We start from the raw sequence: 24,120 nt of genomic DNA, 5'->3' as shown, positions 1-24,120 counted from the left end.
GTTTGGGGGTCTGGCAGGGTGTGTGGCCTCGCTCATGGCTTGATGTTGCCTCGTCACCTGAACAGGGTGCAGACTGGACAGAAAACTTTGAGCCCCAAAAGGAAAGGCATTTAATCGATTAACCAGATAATCAATTATCCGAAAACATCACCCACCCATCACGTTCAGATAATCGAGGTCCCTCTGTAAACCATCTCAACTAAAACCTGGTGTTGTATGATTTTTGCCATCACCGAATCAACCCCTGCTCGATCCTGCTGGATGGCCCCAATATTGACCCAGTTCCAGTTTAAGACCTAAATCTGTCAACCTGTCTGATCTTTTCCATTAGTATGTTAAAACAAAGGCAGTTGTGGTCACTGGATGTAATGTGCTCTCCGAATGATACTTAAGTCACTTGCCTGACCTCGGTTCCTGAGGGGACGTCCAGTGTTGCATCCGCCTGAGTAGAGTAGAACCCTCTACGTCTTGGTTTAGGAAACTTACTTAGACATTTTTGAAAAATTCCACTCATTACGGGCCTTTTACACTCTGGGTGACCCAGTCAATCCAGGGAAGTTAAAATCTCCAACCAATACTACTTTATTATTTTTATAGGTACATGCAATCTCATTACACATTTGCCCCTCTCATACCCGCTGGCTATTTGAGGGTCTAGAACACAATCCCAGCAGACTGATCACCCCTTTTTGTTTCTAACTTTTAAATATATGGACTCATTTGATGACTGCTTAACAGTATTGTCCCGAAGCACTGTTGTTATGTCCTTCCTTATCGAAATGACAACTCTCTTTACTCACTTACTTGTCCTTCTGTCACACCTGTAGCTTCTGTATCCTGGAACACTGAGCTGCCAGTCCTGCCCTTCTCTCAGCCAGGTTTCTGTTATGGCTGTAATATCCCAGTTCCCAGAGCCAATCCATGAACTGAGCTCGTCTGCCTTACCAGTCAGGCCTCGTGTGTTGAAATAAATGCCTTTTAAACCAGAAGTCTTTTCCCTCAATTCTCTGTGCCCCCGGATATCCTGAATAGGTAACTTGATCTTGATGGCTGATGAATTTCCTCTGACTTTCCGATGGTCCCTCTCTTACTTAGAGTCACAATTCCCTTCCAAAGTAATTGAAATCCTCCTGGGTAACACGAGGAAATCTCCTCCCTAGGATACTGGTGCCCCTCTGATTCAAGTGCAAACCATCCCTTAGTACAGGACATCTCTTCCCCAGAAGAGACTCCAATGATACAAGACTGAAAGTCCTGTCCGCTACACCAGCTCCTCAAGCCACACATTCATCCGGCCTCTCTTTCTATTTCTATCGTTACTGGCACGTGGCAATGGGAATAATCTAGAGATCATTAACGTCAACATCCTGCTTTTTTAACTTCTCACCTAACTCCCTGTACTCCTTTCTCAGGAACCCATCCCTTTGTCTAACCCTGTCATGTGGATTGATATGAACAACGACCTCTTACTGTTCGCCCTCCCCTTCTGAATGTTCAGTAACCGCTCAGAGACATCCTTGGCCTGGCACCCAGGAGGCAGCACACCATCCTGGAGTCCCTTCTGCAGCCACACAACCTCCTGCCTGTCGCCCACACAACTGGGTCTCCCATCAGTGTTGCGATCATTAGAGAGGATCTGACAAACATATATTGGGAGAACTATTGGGTCCATGTTAGGAAAGGGGAGTATTTTAAAGTGATGCAGTGAGAATGCAGAGCCAGTGTGCTCCTTGAAGAGTGAATAGTAAAGGCATCAAGTCCAACGAATATTGATCAAGTGATATCGTGATTTTGATAAAGAAAATACAGTGCAATAAAATCAGGTGAAGCCCTTTACAAGTATAGAGAGTGCGAGTGGCTTTGTGGAAAATGAGGGACAAACAATGGTCAAGAAATATGTTTGGCAGATACGATTACGGAAAAACCACAGGTATTTTATGAGCATCGTGAGCATAAGTGGATTCCCAGCGAAAGAGGGAGGCCCGTGAGAAACCAAAGGGACAATCTGTGCATGGAGTCAGAGGAAGTAGGTGACGTCTTCAAATGAATACTTCCCATTGGTATTCACACAGGAGAAAGGCATTGTGGCCGGGGATTTTAGTAGGGATAGTAAGTTTCCAGAACATGTTACGATCAATAAGGAGGAGGTATTAAATATTTTCACAGGCATAAAGGTGAAGAACTCCCCAGTGCTCAATGAAATGTATCCCAGGCTGCTATGGGAGGTAAGGGAGGAAATTGCTGGGGCCCTGGTGGATATATTTAATACTTTTCTGGCCACAGGTGAAGTTTCGAATGACTGGAGGATAGCTAATGTGGTTCCTTTGTTCAAGAAAGGCAGTAGGTATAGGCCAGGCAATTACAGAGCAGATAGTCTGACTGCAGTGGTGGGGGGGGGGGGGGGGGGCGAGGAATTGGGAACAATTCTGAGGGACAGGATGGATCAATAACTGGAAAGGCAGGGATCGATAAGTGATAGTCTGCATGGATTTGTAAGAGTAAGATAATATCTGATGAAATCAACTGAGATTTCTTTGAAATCTCGATTGAAGATATTGATGAGGGCCGTACAAATGTTATGGTTTACATGGAATTCATTAAGGCCTTTGACAAGGTCCCACGTGGAAGGCTAGTCCAGAAGGGAAGAGACCATGGTATCAAAGCCAAGTTGGCAAATTTGATCCAAAATTGTTGGAGGGTTAGTTTTGTGATTGAAAGCCTTTGTCCAGTGGGTGTAACAAAGGGATCTGTGCAGAAGCCATTGCTGTACATTATGGGCATTAATAACTCTGATGTGAAAGCAGAAGGTATCATTATTAGATTTGCAGATGGCATGAAAGGCGAGGGTGTTGTTCACAGTGAGGGGGATGGACTCAGGCTACAATCTGAAGATTGAGGCTGGGACAGAATTTCAACAGAGTAATTTCAATTGATAAACAGGCAAGAGCACAGCGGCAATGAGGGAATATGCATCAATTAAACTGCATTTACTTTGATGTGAAATGCCTGACAGGTAAGGCAGATGAACACACGGCATGGATGGGAACATGGGATTAGGAAATCACAGCAATTACAGAAACACAGCTGAGGGAGGGACAGGAGTCGCAGATCATTGTTCCAGAGGACAGATTCAACAGGAAGGATAGAAGGGGAGGCAAGAGTGTAGGGGGAGTGGAGTTTTTGATAAGTGAAAACATCACTGCAGCACTGAGAGAGGATATTCCTGGGGATCACCCAGTGAAGCTGTATTAGTAGAACTGAAAAATAAGAATGAATAATCAGTTTGATATGACTGTATTACAGGCCCGCAGTACTCAGCGGGAAATTGAGCAGCAAATACGTCGGAGATCTGATATCTGTAAGAAAAATAGGGTTGTAATGGTCCGGGAGTTTAACTTTCTAAACCTAGACTGGGTAAAAAATGAGGTCTGCAGATGCTGGAGATCACAGCTGAAAATGTGTTGCTGGTAAAAGCACAGCAGGTTAGGCAGCATCTCAGGAATAGGAAATTCGACGTTTCGAGCATAAGCCCCCCTTCATCCCGATGAACACATTTTAAACCTAGACTGGGACTGCCATAATGTTCACAGATTGGATGGGAGGGATTTGTTCAGTGTGTTCAAGAAAACTGTCTCAGTCAGTATGTAACTGGTCCGACTGGAGAAAGGGATGAAACCTGACCTCCCTTCGGGAAACAAGGGCGAGAAAGGGGCTGAAGTGTTTATGGGGAGCACTTTGGCAAAGTCACCACAAATCTATTAGTTTGAAATTAGCAATGGAAAAGGACAGGCCTGGTCCACAAGTTAAAGAGCAAAAATGGCCTTGCCCCAGTCCAGAAGGTATTAGGCAAGACTGTCCAAAAGTTGATTCATGGAGGCTATTTGGAAGTAAAGGGACGTCGGGCAAGTGGGATTCTTTCAAAAGAGAGATAAATTAAGATTTCAGGAGCAGCATATTCCTGTTAGTGTGAAGAACAATGCTGACACAAGTGGGAAAAATTGGATGACTGGGAATATTGAGGTTCTGGTCAAGACAAAAGGGGGCTCATTTCATATACAGCCAGCTGGATTATGTCAATCCCTTGAAGAACATTGTGGGTGTAGTAATATTCTTCAGAGGGAAATCATGAGGGCCCAAGGGGAACTGACAGAGCTTTGGCAGATAAGGTTCGGGTAAATCCAAAGAGATTCTACAAGTATATTAACAACAGAAGATTAACTCGAGACAGGACGTGAATCCATAAAGATCAATGAAGCCATCCATGTGTAAACCCACAGGAAATAGGTGCGGTCTGAAACAAAAATTTCAAGTCAGAACTTACTGTGGAAAAAAACCACTGGGGAAGCAGGGAAATAAACAGTGATGTATTCAAAGAGTCCACATCGGAGAACAGGAGGTGCTGAAGGTTTTAAAACGCATTAAAATTAGACAACTTCCTGGGAACTAATCAAGTACATCCCAGGACATTGGGGTAAGGTAGGGAAGAAACTTACAAAGATATTTGTATCACTGACAACCACAGGTGGTGAGCTGGGAGCGGGAGGGTCGCTAATGTTGTGCCAGTATTTAGGAAAGGCTGCGAGGGAAAGCCACGGACATAAACACCAATTAGCTTGATGTCAGTGGTGCCAATGTTGTTGGAAGCGATTCCGCGGTACAGGAGTTACATGCATTTGGAAAGGCAACGATTGATTAGAGATAGTCAGCACCGCTTTGCGCGTACAGAGAATTGTCTCTCAAACTTGATAGAGTTTGTTGAAGAGGTGACCAAGGAGATGGATGAAGGCAGAGTAGTGCACGTTGTCTATACTGACTTCAGCAAGACCTTTGACAGAGTTTATCGTGGTGCACTGGTTAGTAAGTTTAGATTACATGTGATCAGGGAAAGCGAGACAAACGGACACAAAATTGGCTTAACAGTAGGAGACAGAGGATTTTGGGAAAGGGTTGTTGTGCAGACCGGGGGCCTCTGAGCACCGGTGTGCCATAAGGATCGGTGCAGGGCCCACACATGTACATTATTGACATAAACGAGAATATATGAATTACTGTTTGCAAGTTTGTGGATAGTAAAATACTTGTTATAGTTGGCAGTGAATACAGTTATCAAAGGTGATCTTAATCAACTGAGCCAGTGGGTCAAGAAATGAAAGATGGGAGTTGAATTCAGGTGTTGGATTTTGTTAAGATAAAACAGGGAGGACTAACACAGTTAATGGCAGTGCTCTAGGCAGTGTTGTCGAACGGAGAGTGACCAAGGGGTGCAGCTACATTGTTCCGTGGAAGTGGCGTCACAGGTGGACAGGGCGGGGATTAGGCACACTTGCCCTCATGGATCAGAGCATTGAGTACCTGAGTTGGTACATCATGATACGACTGTACAAGACATTGCTGTGTCTCCAGTTGGAGTATTGTGTAGAATTCTGATCCTCCTGCTTCAGGAAGCATTTTCCAAAACTGCAAAAGGAGCGAAGGTTGACAGAGATGTTACTGATACTGGAGGGTTTGACAGAAACAGAGAGGTTGGAGAAACTGGAAAGAAAAACAGGGCGATGAGCTAGCTTTCGTAGATGAGGTTAAGTAGAATGCAAAGAGATTCTACAGCATACAAGTACAAAAAAGCAACTAGAGAGACAAGAGGGGCCATCAAAGATCAAGAAGGTCATCCATACTTAGAACCACAGGAGATGGGCACGACCTGAAATGAATACTCCATGTCAGAACATACTGTGGACAAAGACTAGGAAACAAAGGGAAAGAAACAGTGATGGTTTGTAAAGAATCCCCATTACAGAAGAGGTGGTGCGGGAGATCTTAGAACATAAAGGTAGAGAACGCCCAAGTGCTGAACACGTGTATCCCACAACAATGTGGCAAAGGCACAGCGGGGACCGTGGCAGAGATATTTGTATCACGGTCCTTTGTATTTCCCTTGGGCGGAGGTGGCTGAGGGGTGACCTTATAAATGTTTATAAAACCATGAGGAGTATACGTCGGGCGAATAGTGAAGGTCTGTACTTCAGGTTAGGGGAAGCCATAACTAGAGGGCAGAAATATGAGGTGAGAGGGGAAATACTTAAAAGCGACCAGAGGAGAACATTTCCACACAAAGGATGGTGCACGTATGGAATGAGTGTCTGGGGAAGGGGTAGAGAAAAGTAAAATTCCAACATGGAAAAGACATTTGGGCAGATACATGGCGAAGAGAAGGTTTGACGGGATGTGGAGCAAACACATGCAAATGCGACTCGCTCATGAACAGTGATCAGCATGGACGAGTTGGATGGAAGGAACCGTTTCCATGCTGCATGCCTCTGTCTCTAATTATTGGAGGAGGAGACTATAGAGATAAAGCATGATGTAGACACTGAAGAAAGTTAGAGAGGTAGGGATAATAGTTTGAAATACAGTACATTTTAAATATGGGGAGGGACCATAGGGAAATGGAGGTTACAGGGACAGGAACTGTTATAGGAGTTACAAATTATTGAAGACACTGGTCCACGAGACATGGTATATGTACAGTGTTGGAGGGGGAACACAGAACATAAAGATCCGAGGCAGCATTACCACTCACTCATGGGAAGTCTGCTTTCCCCTCTGTTATGCTGGTGCTCACTAAGACAGCACAGGTCTGGATTGATAACTGTGACACTCCCGATACTGTCTCAGAACAACAAAACTTACAGTAGACGTGGTGATTGAACCTGGTGTGTTTGTACACTGCTCCACCTCCAGCACTGTTAGCTGATGTTTGGAGTCCTCTCGCTGCTCTCTGCTCTGTGCATGGTGAGTGATCTTACCTCACTGCAGGATTTATTGAAGGCTCCAGATCTCTCTGCCCTTTGCCTCTCTGGCTGACCAACTATCTTCAATGTGGTGATGGATAAGACACCCAACTGCTGGGAAATCTATTGAGTCAGAAAATTCCTGAGTTCCTACAGGAGACAGAGAAATAGACAGAATGGGAACTTAGACTGATGAAATGAGGGTCACACATGGAGGATAGTACCGTGTCCCACAGAGATCTGGAAAATCCCAGTCTCCATCCCTGGCCTGTGCGTCTCTCTGGAGTGGAGAATTCTGTTGGCTCAGGATCTGGAGTAGCTACAAGAGTGAGAGACGCTGACAGGAGCAGCAATTAGACCCACACAGTGAGGCATGCCACATGGAGAGAGACTGAGTGATATCATCAGAGTGCAGGTAGAAATCAGTATCAATCATGAAGGAAAAACAGGTTTAGCTTCATGATACATTGGTATCAGTGTTCAGGGATAAACAGCCTGTGAGCAGACAAAGTAATGTCCGAGTGATATTGTTGCTAGAGAATGTATCCCAAACCTCAGCTAATGTTCTGGAGAGGCAGGTTTGAACCACATCGTCTGAAATGGTGGAATTTGAAATAAATTATGTTCAAAATAGTAATTGACAATCTAGAAATACCATTACTGATGTACAATAAATCCAAACACTTGTTATTCAGAGAAGGACATCTGCCCATTCTCACGTGGTCTGCACGACATAGTCACAGCAAAGTGATTGTCTCTCAATTGCCCTCTGAAATGGCCGAGCAAGTTACTCAGCGTAAGGGCAGCTAGGGCTGGGCAAGAAAGGCTGGTCAGCCAGAGACACCCACATCCCATACCTGATTTCAAAATAAAATCCATTAAGATGGGGTCCCACCGGAGCTGAGCTGGGAACAGTATCCTGGCCAATCATGTCGGTAGGTTTATGGACAGGGCTTGAAACTGACAGAGGGTTCAGATGAAAGGAGCTTTCCAAATCCAAATAGAAAAGATGACGCATGTGAACAGCATGTGGATGTGTCTGAAGGCAAGAAGATAGGAACAGGAAGGGACAAATTTTAATGAAAACTGTACATCAGCGAATCGATTTGTGACAGGAAATTGTAGGAAAGAGTAAATTATGTTTTTTTTGGAATGGAAAAACTCTCTGCAGCAAGGTGGGCTGATTTGTGCCACAGACATAAAAGAGATTTAGACACCAGGGAGACATGGTTTCAGGGTGAACAAAAGATGGACATAAATATTCAATGGTTCACAAACTTGCAGAAACTCAGGCAAAATGGGTGACGCTAACAATAATGGGTATCAAAGGCATTACAGAGAAAGCATTTAGTCTCAGACCATGAAGTCGAGTCAGTCTGAATGTAAATTCTGGCTACTACTTGCCAAGGACACAAGCACCAAAACAGTTTTAGGCCGCTTGATAACATTTCATTGCTCATCATTGCATTAAAGTGGAACTCATCGAAATTTTTAATGAAGACTGTGATAATTTAGTGAAACTTCAATGTTCATATAATCTTGACAATCACACCGACAAGAGTGATATTCAAATAGGAGATTGTAGAATTTTTTTCAGTGTTTTGTTGAATAACATATTGTGCAACTGGCAAGGGACGTAACTACCTCAGAGGCACCGTTGTGTCATGAAACTTAGTGAGTAATGTCACCTGGGGAGATCTTCTGGGAAAATGTGTAAAGTGTAGTTTAAAGTAATATAAAATTTTAAAGTGAATCACAGAAAGGATAAGCTACATCTAGAAACTAAAACAGTCAATTACATGAGTTTGAGAGGAGAACGGACCAAGGTAACAGGCTAAACATGTGTTTGTAAATGAACAGTGGAAAACATTTGAATGAACAGTGTAAAGCACTCAACAAAAGGACATTCCATTGAAGCAGACAAAACCTCAACAAGGAATTCCTACCCATCCCTCACTCAGGACAAAATGGATCATATCATATTATGAGGCTTAGACGATTACCACAAAGTACTTAAAATCCTGAAATGAGAGAGAGTTTAAGCAGTCAGTGTTAAAGGGATTGCAAAGCGTCTGCAAGCAGGGGAGAGGACAGTGGGAAGAGGAATCTTTGTCAGGGTTTAATGACACAATAGGAACAGGGAAAGGTGAAGGTGCTGGAGGTGGTGAGAGTGTTACAGAGAGTGATCCGGGCCTGAACAGTGTTACAAAGCCAAGTACAGATTGCTGCAGCTGGAGGGGTTTGCAGAGGTAGGAAGAGACATATGCATCTTTATTTATTCATTCGTGGAATGAGGGTGACAGCATTCTTTGTCCCACTGCTAATTACCCAGAGGGCAGACCAGGGTCGGCCTTATTGCTGTGGATCTGGATTCACACGTAGGCCAGACCAGGCGGGAATGTCAGATGTCCTTCCCTAAAGTAGCTAAGTGAACAACTGATCAACAATGCTTTTATGGAGGCTGTACCAATGTCTTGTACAGCCACAACATGACATCCCAAATCCTACTCTCAATGCTTTGCCCTATGAAGGTAACCATCACAAACAGCTGCTTCACCAGCCTGTCTACCAGTGTCGCCACTCGCAAGGAATTGTGTACCTGCATCACTGGGTCACTGACTGACAACACTACTCAGGGCCCGAACATTAACTGCACAAGTCCCACCCTGGTCTGTTTCACCAAAATGGAACACTTCACATTTATCTAATTAAACCCCACCTGCCATTCTTCAGCCCACTATCCCAGCAGTACTGTCCATCCTGTTGTTTCATAGATAACCTTCTTCAATATCCAATTTACCACCAATTTTATGTCACCCAAAAAACTTACTTACCAGGAAACCAATATTGGGACACACTACACCGCTGGTCATATGTCTCCAGACAGAAAAACAACATGTCTCCCAACACCCTCTGTTTCCTACCATCAAGCCAATTTTGTATCCAGTTCCCTCGCTCCTCCTGAATGCCATATCCTTTTACAATTATCTAGGCTTATTACCCAGTTTACCACATGGAACATAGAACACAGAACAGTGCAGTACAAGACCCTTCGGCCATGATGCCATGCCAACCTTTTATCTGTCTGTGAGATCAAATTAACCTACATACCTTAAATTTTACTGACATCCATGTGCCTATCCAAGAGTCCATTAAATATTCCTCATGAATCTGTCTCTCCTACCACCGCTGCCAGTGCATTCCAACGACGCAACACTCTTTGTGTAAAGAACCTATCTCTGAAATTTCTCCTTACCCATCCACCAATCACCTTAAAATTATTTATGCCCACTGACAACAGCCATCTATGCCATGGTACAACGAAGTCTCTCACTATTCACTCTATCTATGTCTCACATCATCTTGTTCACCTCTACCAAGTCGCCCATCACCCTTCTTCACTTCAATGACAAAAGGCTTACCTCCCTGAACCTTTCATCATAAGACATGCTCTCCAGCACAGACAGCATTCGAGTAAATCTCCAATTTACCCTACCTAAAGCTGCCTCCCTGTAATGAGGGGATCAGAACTGAACACAATATTCCAAGTGGGTTCTAACCATGGCTCTATAAAGCTGCAGCGTAACCTCACGGCTTGAAAACCCAATCCCCCAGCAATTGAAAGGCGACACAACATATTCCTTCTAAACAAACCTATCAGCTTGGGTGGCAACTTTGAGGGATCGATGGACGTGGAACCCAAGATCTCTCTGTTCCACAACACGACCAAGTATTCTGCCTTTAACCATGTATTCTGCATTCAAGTTCGACGTTCCAAAATGAATCATTTCACACTTTTCCCGATTAAAACTCCATCTGCCACTTCTCAGCCCAGCTCCACATCCTGACAATATCCTGCTGCAACCAACAACAGACCTCTACACTATCCACCACTCCAGCAACCTCCATGTCATTGGCAAAATTACCAACCCATTCTTCCACAACTACATCCAAGTAGTTATTTAAAAAATCACAAAGAGCAGAGTTCCTGCAATCGATCCCTGCGGAACACCACTGGTCACTGGTCTCCATACTGAATGCTTCCCATCTATCATCACCCTCTGTCTTCTATGAGCCAGGAATTCCATATCAAGACAGACAGGTTTCCTGTATCCCATGCCTCTGTTTCTTTTCTGAATGAGCCATAAAGGTGTTTTGTCACATTCTCGAAGGATTCAATAAGATTTGTGAGGCTTGACCTGTCCCTTATAAAGCCCTGCTGACTATCTCTAATCAAACTATGGTTTTCTACGGTGGTATAAATCCGCGCTCTCAGAGTCCTCTCCAATAATTTGCATACCACAGGCATAAGAAAGTGAAGTCTGTAATTCCCAGGATTTTCCCTATTCCCTTTCTTGAAAAAGGGAGTGACATTTGCCATCATCCAATCATCTGGTGCGACTCCGGTGGTCTGTGAGGGTGCAAAGGTCATTTCCAAAGGCGCAGCAATCCCTTCCCTCGCTTCCTGCAGTAACTTTGGGCATATCTCGTCTGGTCCAACAGACGTATCTATCTTTATGTTTTACACAATTCTCAGCACATCGTCCTTCTTAACACCAACCTGTTCACTTATATCAGTCCTTTTCACGCTGTCCTCACAAATGACAAGGTCCTTCTCAGTAGTGAATACTGAAGCATAGTATTCATTGAGGACGTCCTCTACCTCCTGTGACTCCACGCACATGTACCCTCCACTATCCCTGACAGGCCCTACCCTCACGCTGACAATCCTCTTGTTCCTCACATATGTGGAGATTGCCTTATAGTTTTCCATAATCCTTCCCAATAATGTTTTTCATGTCCCATTCTAGCTGTTCTAACTCCATTCTTCAGTTCCTTCCTGGCTACCTTCAGTGAGTCCCCAGAGTGTGGAAATAGGCCATTTGGCCCAGCAACTCCATACGGGCCCTCTGAAGGACATCCCACCAAAAACCATTCACCTAATTTGCACATCTTTGCACGGTGGGTGGAAACTGGAGCACCTGAGGACCCCACGCAGACGTGGGGAGAACGTGTAAACTCCACACAGACTGTCGCCCAGGACTGGAATCGAAATCGGTTCCCCAGTGCTGTAAGGCAGCCGTGTTAACCACTGAGGCATCATGCCACCCCCATATGACCCTATAGCGGTCTAAGGATCCTTATGTAAACGTCGTTTTTCCTCTTAACTAGATGTTCAATAACCCTTGGAACCTTGTCAAATGCTTTGCTGACGTCCATTTGGACAGCGCTGACTGCTCTGTCTTTACCTATCTCTTGGCCACCTCCAGGAAGAGTCAATCCAGTTTGTGAAACACGGTTTTCCACTCATAAAGCCATGCTGACCATCTCTAATCAGTCCTTGCCTTTCCAAATATACGTAGCTCCTTTCCCTCAAAATCTCCTCCAACAACTTCCCCATCAATGGACTCAAGGGGCTGTAATTTCCTGGCTTTCCCTGCAACCCTTAAGTGCTGGAACAGCATTCGCCAACCTCCAGTCTTCCAACACCTCACTGTGGCTGTTGATAATATAAATATCTCTGTAAGGGACACTGCAATCTCTTCCCGAGCTTCCCATAATATTCTCCGATCGACCTAATGAGCTCCTGAGGATTGATCTATTTTTACTTGTTTTAATATTCCACCACTTTCTCTTCTCTGTTGAGGATTTTTTCCAAGACATGGCAATTTATTTCCCAATGTTCCCGAGTTACCATGTCTTTCTCCAGAGTAAATACTGACAAGACTTTTTTTTTGTTTATGATCTCACTCATCTCCTCTAGTTCCACACATCGGTAACCTTATTGACCTTTAAGGGGCCCTATTCTAGCCCTTATTGAAACTCACACAAGGGCTTCTGAAATAAACCATATCCACCGTACCAACACCCACCCTCACCACACCCTTATCTATTCTGCCATTTATATTCACACCAACAAATAAAATCCAACAGGCTCTAAAACAAATTCTCTTTTATAAAATTTGTTTCTAAGAGTCCAGTTACTTTTTATTGATATGTTGTTTCTCACTCATTGCAACATGCTCCTGACTTTCTGTCAGGCTAACAGTACTTGTTTTTAGACTGAAAACATAAAGGTTTGTGCGAGTCCTTGTTTATCAATCAGAAAAAAATTAGCTTACAGGGTCTTCAAATAATAGAGAAGGCAAATCAAATGCTGCCAATTTTTACAGAGGGAATGGAGGCTAAATATAGGGAGGTCTTACTAAAACGATGCAAGGTACAAGTCATACTTCACTTAGAATATTATGAACAGCATGTGTGCCCGAAGGAAAGGTATTGCTGTATCAGAGGCAGGCCAGATAATTTTCACTCGGATGATATTGGGAATGGAGGGATTTTATAATAAGAAGTGGAGTAGATTGAGAATGAACCAATTAAAGTTAAGAAAAATGAGAGAGAAACTGAATGAAACATGCAAGATTCTGAAGTGCTTTGATCGGTTAAATGCTGGGAAGTTAGAAAATAGAACAGTGCAGCATAGCAATTAGCCCTTCGGCCTACCACAATGCTATTCTCAACTCATCCCATCTGAATGTACATGGTCCATATCCCTCTATTCCCTGCCTGTTCATGTTTCTGTCGAAATGCCACTTCAAATCTTTACTCACATTTCTGTTTCAAGACCTCGCTTGGCAACTTCCACTCTCTGAATAAAAGATCTTGCCTCACACACATCATTTAAACTTTCTCTTTCTCACCTTAAACCTCTGCGCTCTAGTATTTGAAACTTATACATTGGAAAAGAGATTCTGACTATCCACATTATCTATCCTGTCCTAGCGTTATATTCCTGTACCTGGTCGCCTGTCAGCCTCTGATACTCTCACAAAGCAATCCATCTTTGGTTAGTTTCCTCTTATACCTAACACACCTTTAAAAACACAATACTGGTAACGTGTTGATAAACCCTTTTTGTACCCTCTCCGAATCCTCCACATCCTTGCTATTTTGAGATGAGATATGCACACAGTACTCCAAATGTGGCCAAACAGAAGTTTTATACAATTACAACATCAGATGCAAATCACGATACCAAACGTTGTGACCGATGAAGGCCAGAGTTCGATTTGCTTTCTTTCCCATCTGAAACACTTCTGTTCCTATTTTCAGAGTGTCACCTTCTAGCACCAAAATCATAATAGAAACGTCAAAGATTTTAGTCTGCCGGGAGGTTATACAAATGTTGATCCCTGTTCCATTATGAAAACTTGGGAAGCTGACAAAGTGTGACATCAAACAAGCGATCAAAGAAGTGGGTTTCAAGGCGTATTTTGTCACATAAAACGAAATTTGTATCACAAAACTGATTTGAACGAATTTGTTCTGCTCGAGGTCATCATCTTTTGTCAGACTCAAAACGACTCAGAATTTAGTTCTTCTATAACTCAGTGGTTCGAGGCTGGTTTTGTAAACCAGCGGTTGTAACCTCCATTCTCACGGCAGCCTTGCTGAATTTCCTTACAACTTTGCAACAAGCATCCGTAGGTGCATTGTGTGTGTTGTTAGGACTTATTTTTGAAGGAAAAGCTGAAAGTCATTTTTTGCGCAGACCAGGCCTCAGCCATTTCAGTTTGGAAGTCCACATCCGTGTTTTTCCCCTGAGGATATTGTGGATGTCAATCTTCTGATGCGAAGAATGCCTTCGTTTGGCAGGAAGAAAAACGTGACTCATTAGAAGCAGTAAACTAACGGTGAAACAATGGGGGAACGAAAACTTACAGGAATGCGGCTGTATGCTCCTGTTCCTTATGTAGAGACAGGAATGCGCTGGAATCCAAATTAAACCAGTCAGAGGATGGAAGAGCACAGCTAGCCAGTCTGCCTCACAGGTGGATACATCGACGGTTTGCAGATACCAAATATTCACGATTGGGGCAGTCTTCGAAGGACAGCCTCCTGTCAGTTTACACCTCTGCTTTTGTCAACAGAATCGGATTTTAAAGCTAGTAATGAAGAAAGAAGAGGCCAAACGGTTCAATTCCTCATTTTATGTTAGTTGGGATGTCCTGAGGCCTTTGTCACTCTCAAAAGATGTGTCTGTATAGTTCCATCTATGGGTCAAAATGAGGTTCAGTTCTCCGCCAGGTCATGAACAAACGTGACGGTATCTGACTTCAGTCTCTGTCGCTGGTTCATTTGAAATTAAAACTTTGCATGGAAAGTCTCATTGAGATGAACACTTCAGACGTCAGGCTGTGGACCAAGTAGTGGTACCTGGAAAGGAGAATGGATGGATGTTTGATGACTGGTACTGACATGATGTATTATTCTGTGCTGTAAAAGCACGGTGTCACGAACATTCTTTTTCGATAGAAATGTCTCATCACAGGAAAAGAAAGCTATGCTGTTAAGAGAAGACACAATTGCACATGCCGTCCTACCTGGTCGACCAGTGGTTCCGATGCAGCACTTTCACCGCTGTGGTTTGGGTTCATTTCTAGGTCAGGGAATCAGAATTTATTGTTCCTGGTCAGGGTAACAACAAAGTAGAGCATCTTTGACAGGAATCACATGACAAACGCGTCCACATGTGGCTTGCAATATTGTACACGGCCATAAGGTGGTTCACTGGTTATCACTGCTGCCTCACAGCGCCAGAGATATGATTTGCCTACAACTGGGTTGACTGTCAGTAAGGTGCGAACTTCAGGCGCAAATGAAGAGAAAAATTGTTCTGTGAGCGTTAATCCCTGGAGGACTGGGTGTGCATTGTTTGCAATGAATAGCCAGTTTCTGAACTATAGTCATTCTATGTTCCCTTAGTGTGTTGCTTTAGCAAATGTTCAGACCAGGGAGAAAAGTGAGGAAAAACAGTCACTTCCCAGTCAGGGATTGATCCATTACGCGACAACCAACGGATTCCCTTTTGCCTGAACTAGCATCTATTTTCCTTACATTGGTAATGGCAGTACACAGCATTAGACCGAGTTTTAATGTGCTGCATTGGACCCAGCATCCTTTCCCAACATTGGCTATACAGGGATATAAAGAGATAATAAAAAACATGGATGGCAATGACTGTAATGAAAAGACGTCAGGAAGAATGGACAGTGTTTACTTGGAAACAAAAAAATGTAAAGGAAGCCATCGATGTAGTGAGGGGTAATGCCATTTGAAAAGACAAGGCGAGGTTTCATGGGCTGGTGGAAAAAACGAATAGATCATGTGGCGTGACACCAGGTAAAACTGAGTTGTGTCCGTATGGAAGGTTTCCAGGCGATGAGAATTTGGTGAGAGTAAACAGGAGGGAAATGCCTTCATTTGGATGTATCTATATCAAAACTTTAGAACTTCAAAACCAGCGATGAATGACAAAGAGAAGTTTGGAAAGTTATCCTTTTCCTTCTACAGCAGTTGAATTCGAAAACGATTTCTTCTTCGCTGGAAAGATTATTGAGAAGCTGATCCTAATATATTTGTGAAGACACGTGCAGACACGCGAGGAATGAATTTCACCATGACAGGGTGTCCGGGCGGTCATGATGGGTACGCGTTACGTGCACACTCTGTAATTGGTTAAAGTTAATTGGATAGAAAGTTCATAACACCTTCAACTGAGTAGGACTAAGTACAGCATGTGCTGATTGTGAGGAAAGGTTCAGCAGCTTGTTCCACGTGAACTTCTATAAATTGTACAAAAAACTGAGCATGAAAGGGAAGCCAGTTAGCTCAGTCCGCTGCATAACTGGTTTATGATATAAAGTGAAGCCAACAGTGTGGGATTAATTCTCGCAATGTCTCAGCATACCCTCAGGATCATGATCTCCCAACTCAGCTAATACTTTAGACGATGGCGATAATCAAAGTGAAACTATACTATCGTGAGTGGGAACTGACCTGCTAATGTAATGCACCTTTATCCTTTCATGTGTTGCATTGGAATATTTGGCTGCAATCACAGAGAAGGGAGTGAGTCCATATGCTGCTCACTCATCTCCCCCAAAAATATCCTGTAACAAGACACGAAAAATATTCCTACTGCAATTCTGTAATCTTCACAGCAATACTTAAAACATCGTTATCGTTTCGATTCCAGTTTTTCTGGTAACAGTCAAAATGTCCAATGAGTTAAATCTAATATTTTGTGGACTGCTTTAATGGCCTGTGCGAGCTTGCAGCAACACCGGTAATATGTAAAGAGCTAAACATCCTTTCCAGAATTTAACACAGCGCAGGATCAGCGGTATGAAAGACGTCATTGTTTGCAGAAATCACCTCTGTATCTCTATTGAGTGTTGGATATTCACTCAGGGAGTATTTATGGCTGGTCTTAAGTAACTGAGGCATTTCCTAAGGACAGAGCACTCCAAGAAATCATATTTTTTTTAGAATAAATGTTGTTTTACTCAACGTTCTTTGGTAACTTTTAAATATTTTTGCACAGACATATACATGCATGCACACATACATTTATATCTGTGTGGATATATAAATATGCGCATATATGTGCATGTGTGTGTGAATTCAGGACATTAGTAATGGATAGTTGGCCATTTGAATGTTCTTCCTATGGAATGTGAGAGCGTAGAGATTACAATAATGTCCCAGAAATGTGGTGGAAATGTGGCATAGAAAAATGTGGCGGAAATCGACTTTATTGAATGCCGCGTACGTTTACAGTGGTGTCCTGTGTTGATCACCAGAAATGTCATTTCGCCACTGGACTGGGGTTTTCCTTCGATCGGTTTCACTTCGTCAGGGAATTCGATTCACTGAAATTTCACCAACTTCCATCGGCATGTTCATATGACACATCGACCCACACTGCACACAACGACAACAATATTCAGCATACTGCACCCACGAGAACTTGGCATGGTTTTTATAAACAGTGAAGATTGAATAATGTTATGCAAGGGCAACGTGAATTCCGATTTAATTGCTGAAGTCGCAAGAATCCAGAGTAAGATTCAAAATGTCAGAACTTCACGTTCATTACCTTGGCCAGAATTCCAGCCCAGCAAAAGGGAAATCTGCCCCGAATCCCCTGAATCCATGCATTTGCTTGCTCCATGTATCCACTTTGAAACCCATGCGAAGCAACATTCAGCCTGAAGGAGAACTTGTCAGAATTCTCCGCTGTCTGATCTAAAGCTAAAACAAGAGCTGTCTATTCCAGCTGGAAGGGAAGGGATGTGGAGGTGAGACCAAAATATTTCGTGGTGTTTAATTCATATTGTTATCATTACGATTGTTTAAAAATCTCGACCAGAAATGGCACAGACACAAAGGAGCCCATTGTTAATACCGATCTGGCCCCGCTCCATGATTCAATATCATCATGGCTGACACAACAATTTTGTGTCTTTTTCCAGCCTATCCGCATCATCGTGTTGTCTACTGACTAACAGATGTTTATTGATCTCTATCATAAATAGACATCGAAAATTTAAAATTGTGAGAGGAAAATATTTCGTTTCGAGACAGTTGGGTTTCTGCACGAATATTGTTGGTTTTGCAGATGAGCAGCTGAGTCTGCTCTGACCGTCTTCCAAACCATAAACTAAAAGTCGACTCTAATGGGACTCGAACCCACAACCTTTGAATTACAATCTGGGCAGTGACATAGAAGTCCAATGCACTATCCATTGCAACACAGAGCCACGCCTGCAATTGCCTTTGAACACACAAATTTGTCTTTGACCCATTGCGTTCAGGACACCCATCTCGCATCTGTCTGTCATGGTTACACTTTCCAGTACCTGTTCCTTATCCACGTGTGCTCTGGCTCTTCAAATGTACGTCTACAGACTGCTGGAATGTTCTCCTGACACGTAGCTTTACCACATGCTCAGATAATGATTTCCAGATTCGCAACACTGTACTGGTGAAAGCATTGTCGCAAATTCTCCTCAAAACATCTTGTCTCCTGTATTTCATTTATGCCACTGTATTCCTTCCAAATATAGTCTGATCCCTCTCATACATATATATCCTTTTCATAAGATGTGCACCTTAATCGGTTACTCAATGAGCCTTCTCTGCTCTTCGATAAACATCCCCCAACCTAGCTCGTTTACCTTCACAATGGAAATGGTCCAGCCCTTGCCATTCCTGTCATCTCCTCTGAGAATCTCATCCTGCAATCAGAAGCTTCCAGCAGTCTGGCGATTGCAACGGACAAGCAAAGTTCCCTGAAGTAAAGCCAAAAGGTCTGAACAAAATCAACTGCTAGTGTCCATATCTCATGAAAAGGAAAGTTAACATTTCGAGTCCAACGATCTGTCTTCGGAACTGATGGGATGGACGGGTGGGTGGAGAATGTGGAAGAGGGCGGACGGGTTCTAAAATGATTGAACTCGATGTTGGGTCCTAACGTTTGCATGGTCTGTCTGTATAAAATGAGTTGAAGGTATTCCAGCTTGAGTTATTCCCTGAAGGAGCACTGCAGCAAACCAGAGACTGGAATAGTGGCCTGGGAACACAGTGTCTCGATTAGAGTGTGGCTGGAATTGTACAGTAGTTCAGGCAGCATCCGAGGAGCAGCAAAATCGACGTTTCGGGCAACAGCCCCTCATCAGGAATACAGACAGAGTGCTTGAAGGGTGGGAAAACAGTGTAATGTTGAAGTTACAGGAGACTGGAAGATCGGGATAGTTTTTGTTGATTCTGGACAGAACCTAAGTGATCTCAGCTTTGTCACCGACTCTGTTTTCCTCTGTCCATTGCAAAGAGATCACATTCTGAGCAGGAAATACAGTTGCCTCTATTGAACGAAGTGCAGACAAATCTCTGGAAGATGTGACTGGAAACTTCCACATTGAGGAGAGACATGAGAAACCAGCAGGAAATGTAGCTTACAACATAGAACGTTACAATGCAGTGCAGGCACTTCGGCCCTCGCTGTTGCAGCGACCTTTAAAAATAACGTGATGTCCTTTGTAATGGAAAATTAGCATTTATTTTGAAACCAATAAAAGCACAGGGAAACAAAGAAGTAAGAACCTGACTTTGCAGAGGCAAGTTTTGCAGACAAAAACAAAACAAAAGTAAAATTAACCCGAACTGCTGGCAGACTTACAAGGCCAGTAAGCTAACATATCACTAGTCAAGGAATGGGGAAAAAAACAACTCCGTATCGGGAAAGGAACTCGAATGTTTCAGGACCCTGACATTGAGGTGTTGATAAGAAGAAGCGAATTTTAGTCTCAAGGGAAAATGTATTATATGTGGAAGGTGCGCATTCGGTAGATACAGGGGCAACATATTCAGTACTTAAATCAAGGCAGTTGAGAGAGTGGACGCAATGGATGCATCAGGATTCGTGACACGAGAGAGATTAACCGCACCCCTATTGTGCTAAACAAGTAATGGTGATACATTCCAATTCTCAATTCATTTCTCGGAATTCTGTCCTTTAAATCTGATGTTGGCGATCTCTTAAAAAGATTTACCAGTGCAGGCTGTAAAATCCGATTCACGACCCCTGATGCATGGCTATGAGTGATGATTACCCAGAGAGCCATAAGTTCAGTGAGCGATTAGCTCGCCCGGTTTGTGCTTGTGTCTTTATTTCGGGTGTTGATTTGGATTGTCGTAGACAGTTCTTGGGAAAGCAGTGTCTCATTTAGTACAAAGAGTTGTCTGGCTAGGGACAACGTAAAGTTGGCAGTTTTACCAAAAAAAACTGATTCAGGCCAGGCTTCTGGAATAAGCAGAAACGCTGGGGTTGTATTTGCCTCTTTCTGTGAGGAAAGGAGAGGTCATTGCCCGCAGTAGCTCAGCATTTAACTCAGCTGGAAAATTCATGAGAATTTGCAGAGATGTTTAAATGTTAATTGAATATGAAGCAGCTTGAGTTAGACGCGAGAGATAAGGAAAAGACAGTAGATTTCAAGCAGTTTCAGGTACGATTCGAAGAACAGAGAGCAGAAGAGCAGAGAGAAAGGGAGACAGAGATTGAACTTCAGAAATTGGCAATTATTAATGGAATTCACATTAAACGCTGGAGATAAAAGCTGAAGATAAGATTACTCTGGAAGAGCATATTGTTAAAACGACAAGGATAGCAGCTGAAATGGGTGATTGTAATGAACTGGTCCATAAAACAAGGATGGGCTTCCAGAATCATTTTAAGCCGAAGGGATAGAAATTGGGCAAAGAGAAATCCTCATGTGGAAAGGGAAAGTTAAATCTCTGTGAAGATCATGAGGATAACTTATCACAGGATATATAGGAAAACCTTGAAGGGATCAAGATCTGAGGTTTTCATTGCAATAAAGTAGGCCACATGAAATTAGTGTTGGAGAACTATGGAAAGCACTGTAAAGTCAAATGCAGGAAAACAAAACAAGCCTGGATGTTTTGTTGGCATGATAATAGAAAGCACAGTGGAGGCTGGGAAGCTGCATCAGAGTGCACAAACCGATCAGAGGTTGGTAAGGGGGAAGTGACAGATCTGCTTGAAAAATATAACTGCAAAGTTAAAGTTTATTTACCTTGGCCTGGAGTAGCAGATAGAGAGGCAACAATATTCAGGAGCACAGGATCGTCTCAATCTGTGATGCAGAAGGATGGGGAAATATATACTTTTGAAGACCTATGTACTCAGGAATTCATGGTGGGACGAAACATTGCTCAGTGATGTACAGTGAAGCTAGAGTGGGCAGAAAAGAGTCCAGAGTTTGTAGTGGGAGTTCTGGACAAACTCTCAGCTCCAAGAATACAATTTGTGCTTGCAAATGATATAGCTCAATCACCGGTTAGCCTGCTCCATACTCCAGTTGAAAAGCCAGTCGAGCTGCAGGCAAGAGTAGCAATGCAGGACGTTGATAAAGGAATTTTCCCAGATTGTGTCTTTACACAATCACAGAGTCACAATCGGAAGCAGAAGAAATCAAAAGGCAAGGATTAGGAGGCTGAAATATGATTACATCGATTTGTGTTAATTAATACTTATTCCCATCTTTTATTGGATGTAGGGAACATACACAATGCATCAAGATTACATTTTTTTTATTGTCAAATAAGTGGGACACAGCAGGGGACAAACGTTAAAAACGCAAGTATATTCAGCTCAGCTATTCTACTGAGTTACAGCAGAAAGTTGAAAAAATTAAAGCAGTTGGATCAGAAGACATATATTTGGAAGGAGGGTGAATGCATCCTTGTGTGATATTACTTAGCAAATGATATGTTAAGGAGCAAATAGAAACCAACATATATTCAAGCAAGAGAGAAATGGGCAGAATGTTTTTTATTCCCAGTAGGGTACAGAAAAGTGGTGCTGCGAGTGCCACACGTGCCACAAATTGAATTAGGCGTGAGGAAAACGGGGGCTAAAATACAAAGACATTTTCACTGGCCTGGATTGCAGATGAATATAGTTGAATTTTGCCAGAAGTGTCATACATTTCAACTAAACGGAAAACCATGGGAAATAATAAAGCCTGCATCTTTTGTTCCTATTGCAGCGTTCAAGGAATCTGTCTTAATTGTCTTGCTGCATTATGTAGGTTCCCTACATCCAATAAAAGATGGAAATAAGTATTAATTAGCATAAATGGATGTATTGACGAGATTTCCAAATGCTGTTCAAATGTGCAATATGACAGCTAAAAGGTTTGAGGAAGAATTATGATGTTTTAAAAAAACTAGATGAAGACTACCATCAGAGATACAATTAGATCAAGGGACAAACTTCACATCCAAACTTTCCAAGGAGTAGATAGGTAGCTTTGGATTAAAACGAATCAAATCTACTGTGTGCCATCTAGAATAATAGGGTGCACTGGAAAGGCGACATCAATTATTAAAGACTATGTTGAGGTTTTATTGTTCAGAGTAGCCAGATTTTTTCCATAAGGGAGTTACGTCAGTGCTGTTTGCGATCTGAAATATATCGAAAGAATCCACAAAACTAAGACCATCTGAAACCAATTTTGGGCATAAAGGAAGAGGGCCATTACAATTTAATAAGGAAAAATTAATAAGGCAGATTACAGAGACCAAGCATTTGGCCGATGTGTCAAGTTTTAGAGTTGGACTAAATAATGTTGGGGAGTTGTCGAGACAGCACTTAAAAGTATCGCAGCAAATGGTGAAGCAGGAAGTGTATGAGAAACAAAAGAATCAGAATTTTGCCACTGGGAACAATGTATTTATTTAAATTTCATTAATCGGTGAAACTTTAAAGCAAGGTTTAGAAGACCTTATCAAATTGAGAGGAAATTGAGTGAGGTTAGCTACTTGATAAGAACTCCTGGCATGAAGGAATCTCACAGAACGTATGATGGGAAAATGCCTAATGATATTTTTGCAGAGAACGAATGCAAGGGGAGAATGTGATATTGACTGCAACACACTGGGAAGAACCAATTTCAAGTAATTCTGCATTGGACGTTCCTGAAATAAAATTGGACAATTCAAAAGTTGTCTAATATTGATAAAGTTATTCAGTTCTGTTCCAGAAGAAAATAGAACATAGAACATAGAAAAATACAGCGCAGTACAGGCGGTTAGGCCCTCGATGTGAACGGACAAGGTAATTGCCGGATACACAACAGTCTTGTGTGTGTTGTGCCTGGTGACATTCAGTCTCTCATGGATTGAAAATTTGCAGCATTTATCGGGCTTGATTGATCGAATACGGAAGTCAAACTGGTTTGCAAACCGAGCTGAAAGTGAATCTGCCAAAGCCAAAGCCAAAGTCACCTTCCTGGGCTATGTCGTTGAACACGGACAAATAGCCCCACGGGATGTGAAAACGAAAGTTATGAGGGATGTTTGTACATTGTTGACGAAAAGAGCAGTATGACAGTTTACCGGATTGAGTCACTTTTACTGAAAGTTTGTGCTGACTGTTTGAAGTGAGACTGCTCCACTCGCCGAATTGCTAAAAACAGGCAAGAAATTTCAGCGAATGCAAGAATTTCAAAAGGTATTTGACAGCAGAAATAATTTGTTAACCATTTCCAAAGTATCAGCCGCACATAATTACACGAAGGTTTTCAATGTGCCTACCGATGCCACTGATGTGCATGTCTCTCATCTTTTGCCCCTCTAATATCGAGCTGTAAACCAGTTTTATTTGTATTCTGTGTTTATGGGGCTTAATTATCAGACTTGTGTATTTTTTGAAAAGCATAATTAAGTTTACTTTGGATAGCTGAGCTCTGTGGGTATTCTACATTTGGTTCATTTCGTTTCATGCCTTACTTTTGTGATTAATTTTCTCTCTGTTTTAAAATCTGGAAGTCAACCTAGCTAATGTATTCGAAGTAAATCTTACTACACGCTCACCAAAACAAACAGCGACGTTACACTTTGGATTTCCTGCATAAGAATGTTTTTAGTGGTCTGGCCGAGGCAAAGTGGGGGTTATTTTTCT

The 24,120-nt window shown here is 42.6% G+C and overlaps 1 protein-coding gene across 1 annotated transcript in view; it reads left to right on the top strand.

The window, feature by feature from the left end:
- Positions 1–20,224: 20,224 nt before the first annotated feature.
- Positions 20,225–24,120, top strand: part of LOC132814753 (uncharacterized) — a 56,106-nt gene continuing 52,210 nt past the window's right edge. The window contains exons 1-2 of the mRNA XM_060823562.1: positions 20,225–20,284; positions 23,353–23,541. Of these exons, the coding sequence (XP_060679545.1) occupies positions 20,225–20,284; positions 23,353–23,541 (249 nt within the window). The remainder of the gene's footprint in view (positions 20,285–23,352; positions 23,542–24,120) is intronic.

This window comes from Hemiscyllium ocellatum, unplaced genomic scaffold (genome assembly GCF_020745735.1).
Source record: "Hemiscyllium ocellatum isolate sHemOce1 unplaced genomic scaffold, sHemOce1.pat.X.cur. scaffold_89_pat_ctg1, whole genome shotgun sequence".
Taxonomy (NCBI): Eukaryota; Metazoa; Chordata; class Chondrichthyes; order Orectolobiformes; family Hemiscylliidae; genus Hemiscyllium; species Hemiscyllium ocellatum.
The sequence above is the reverse complement of the archived record's forward strand: the minus strand, read 5'-3'. Positions and strand labels throughout refer to the sequence as shown.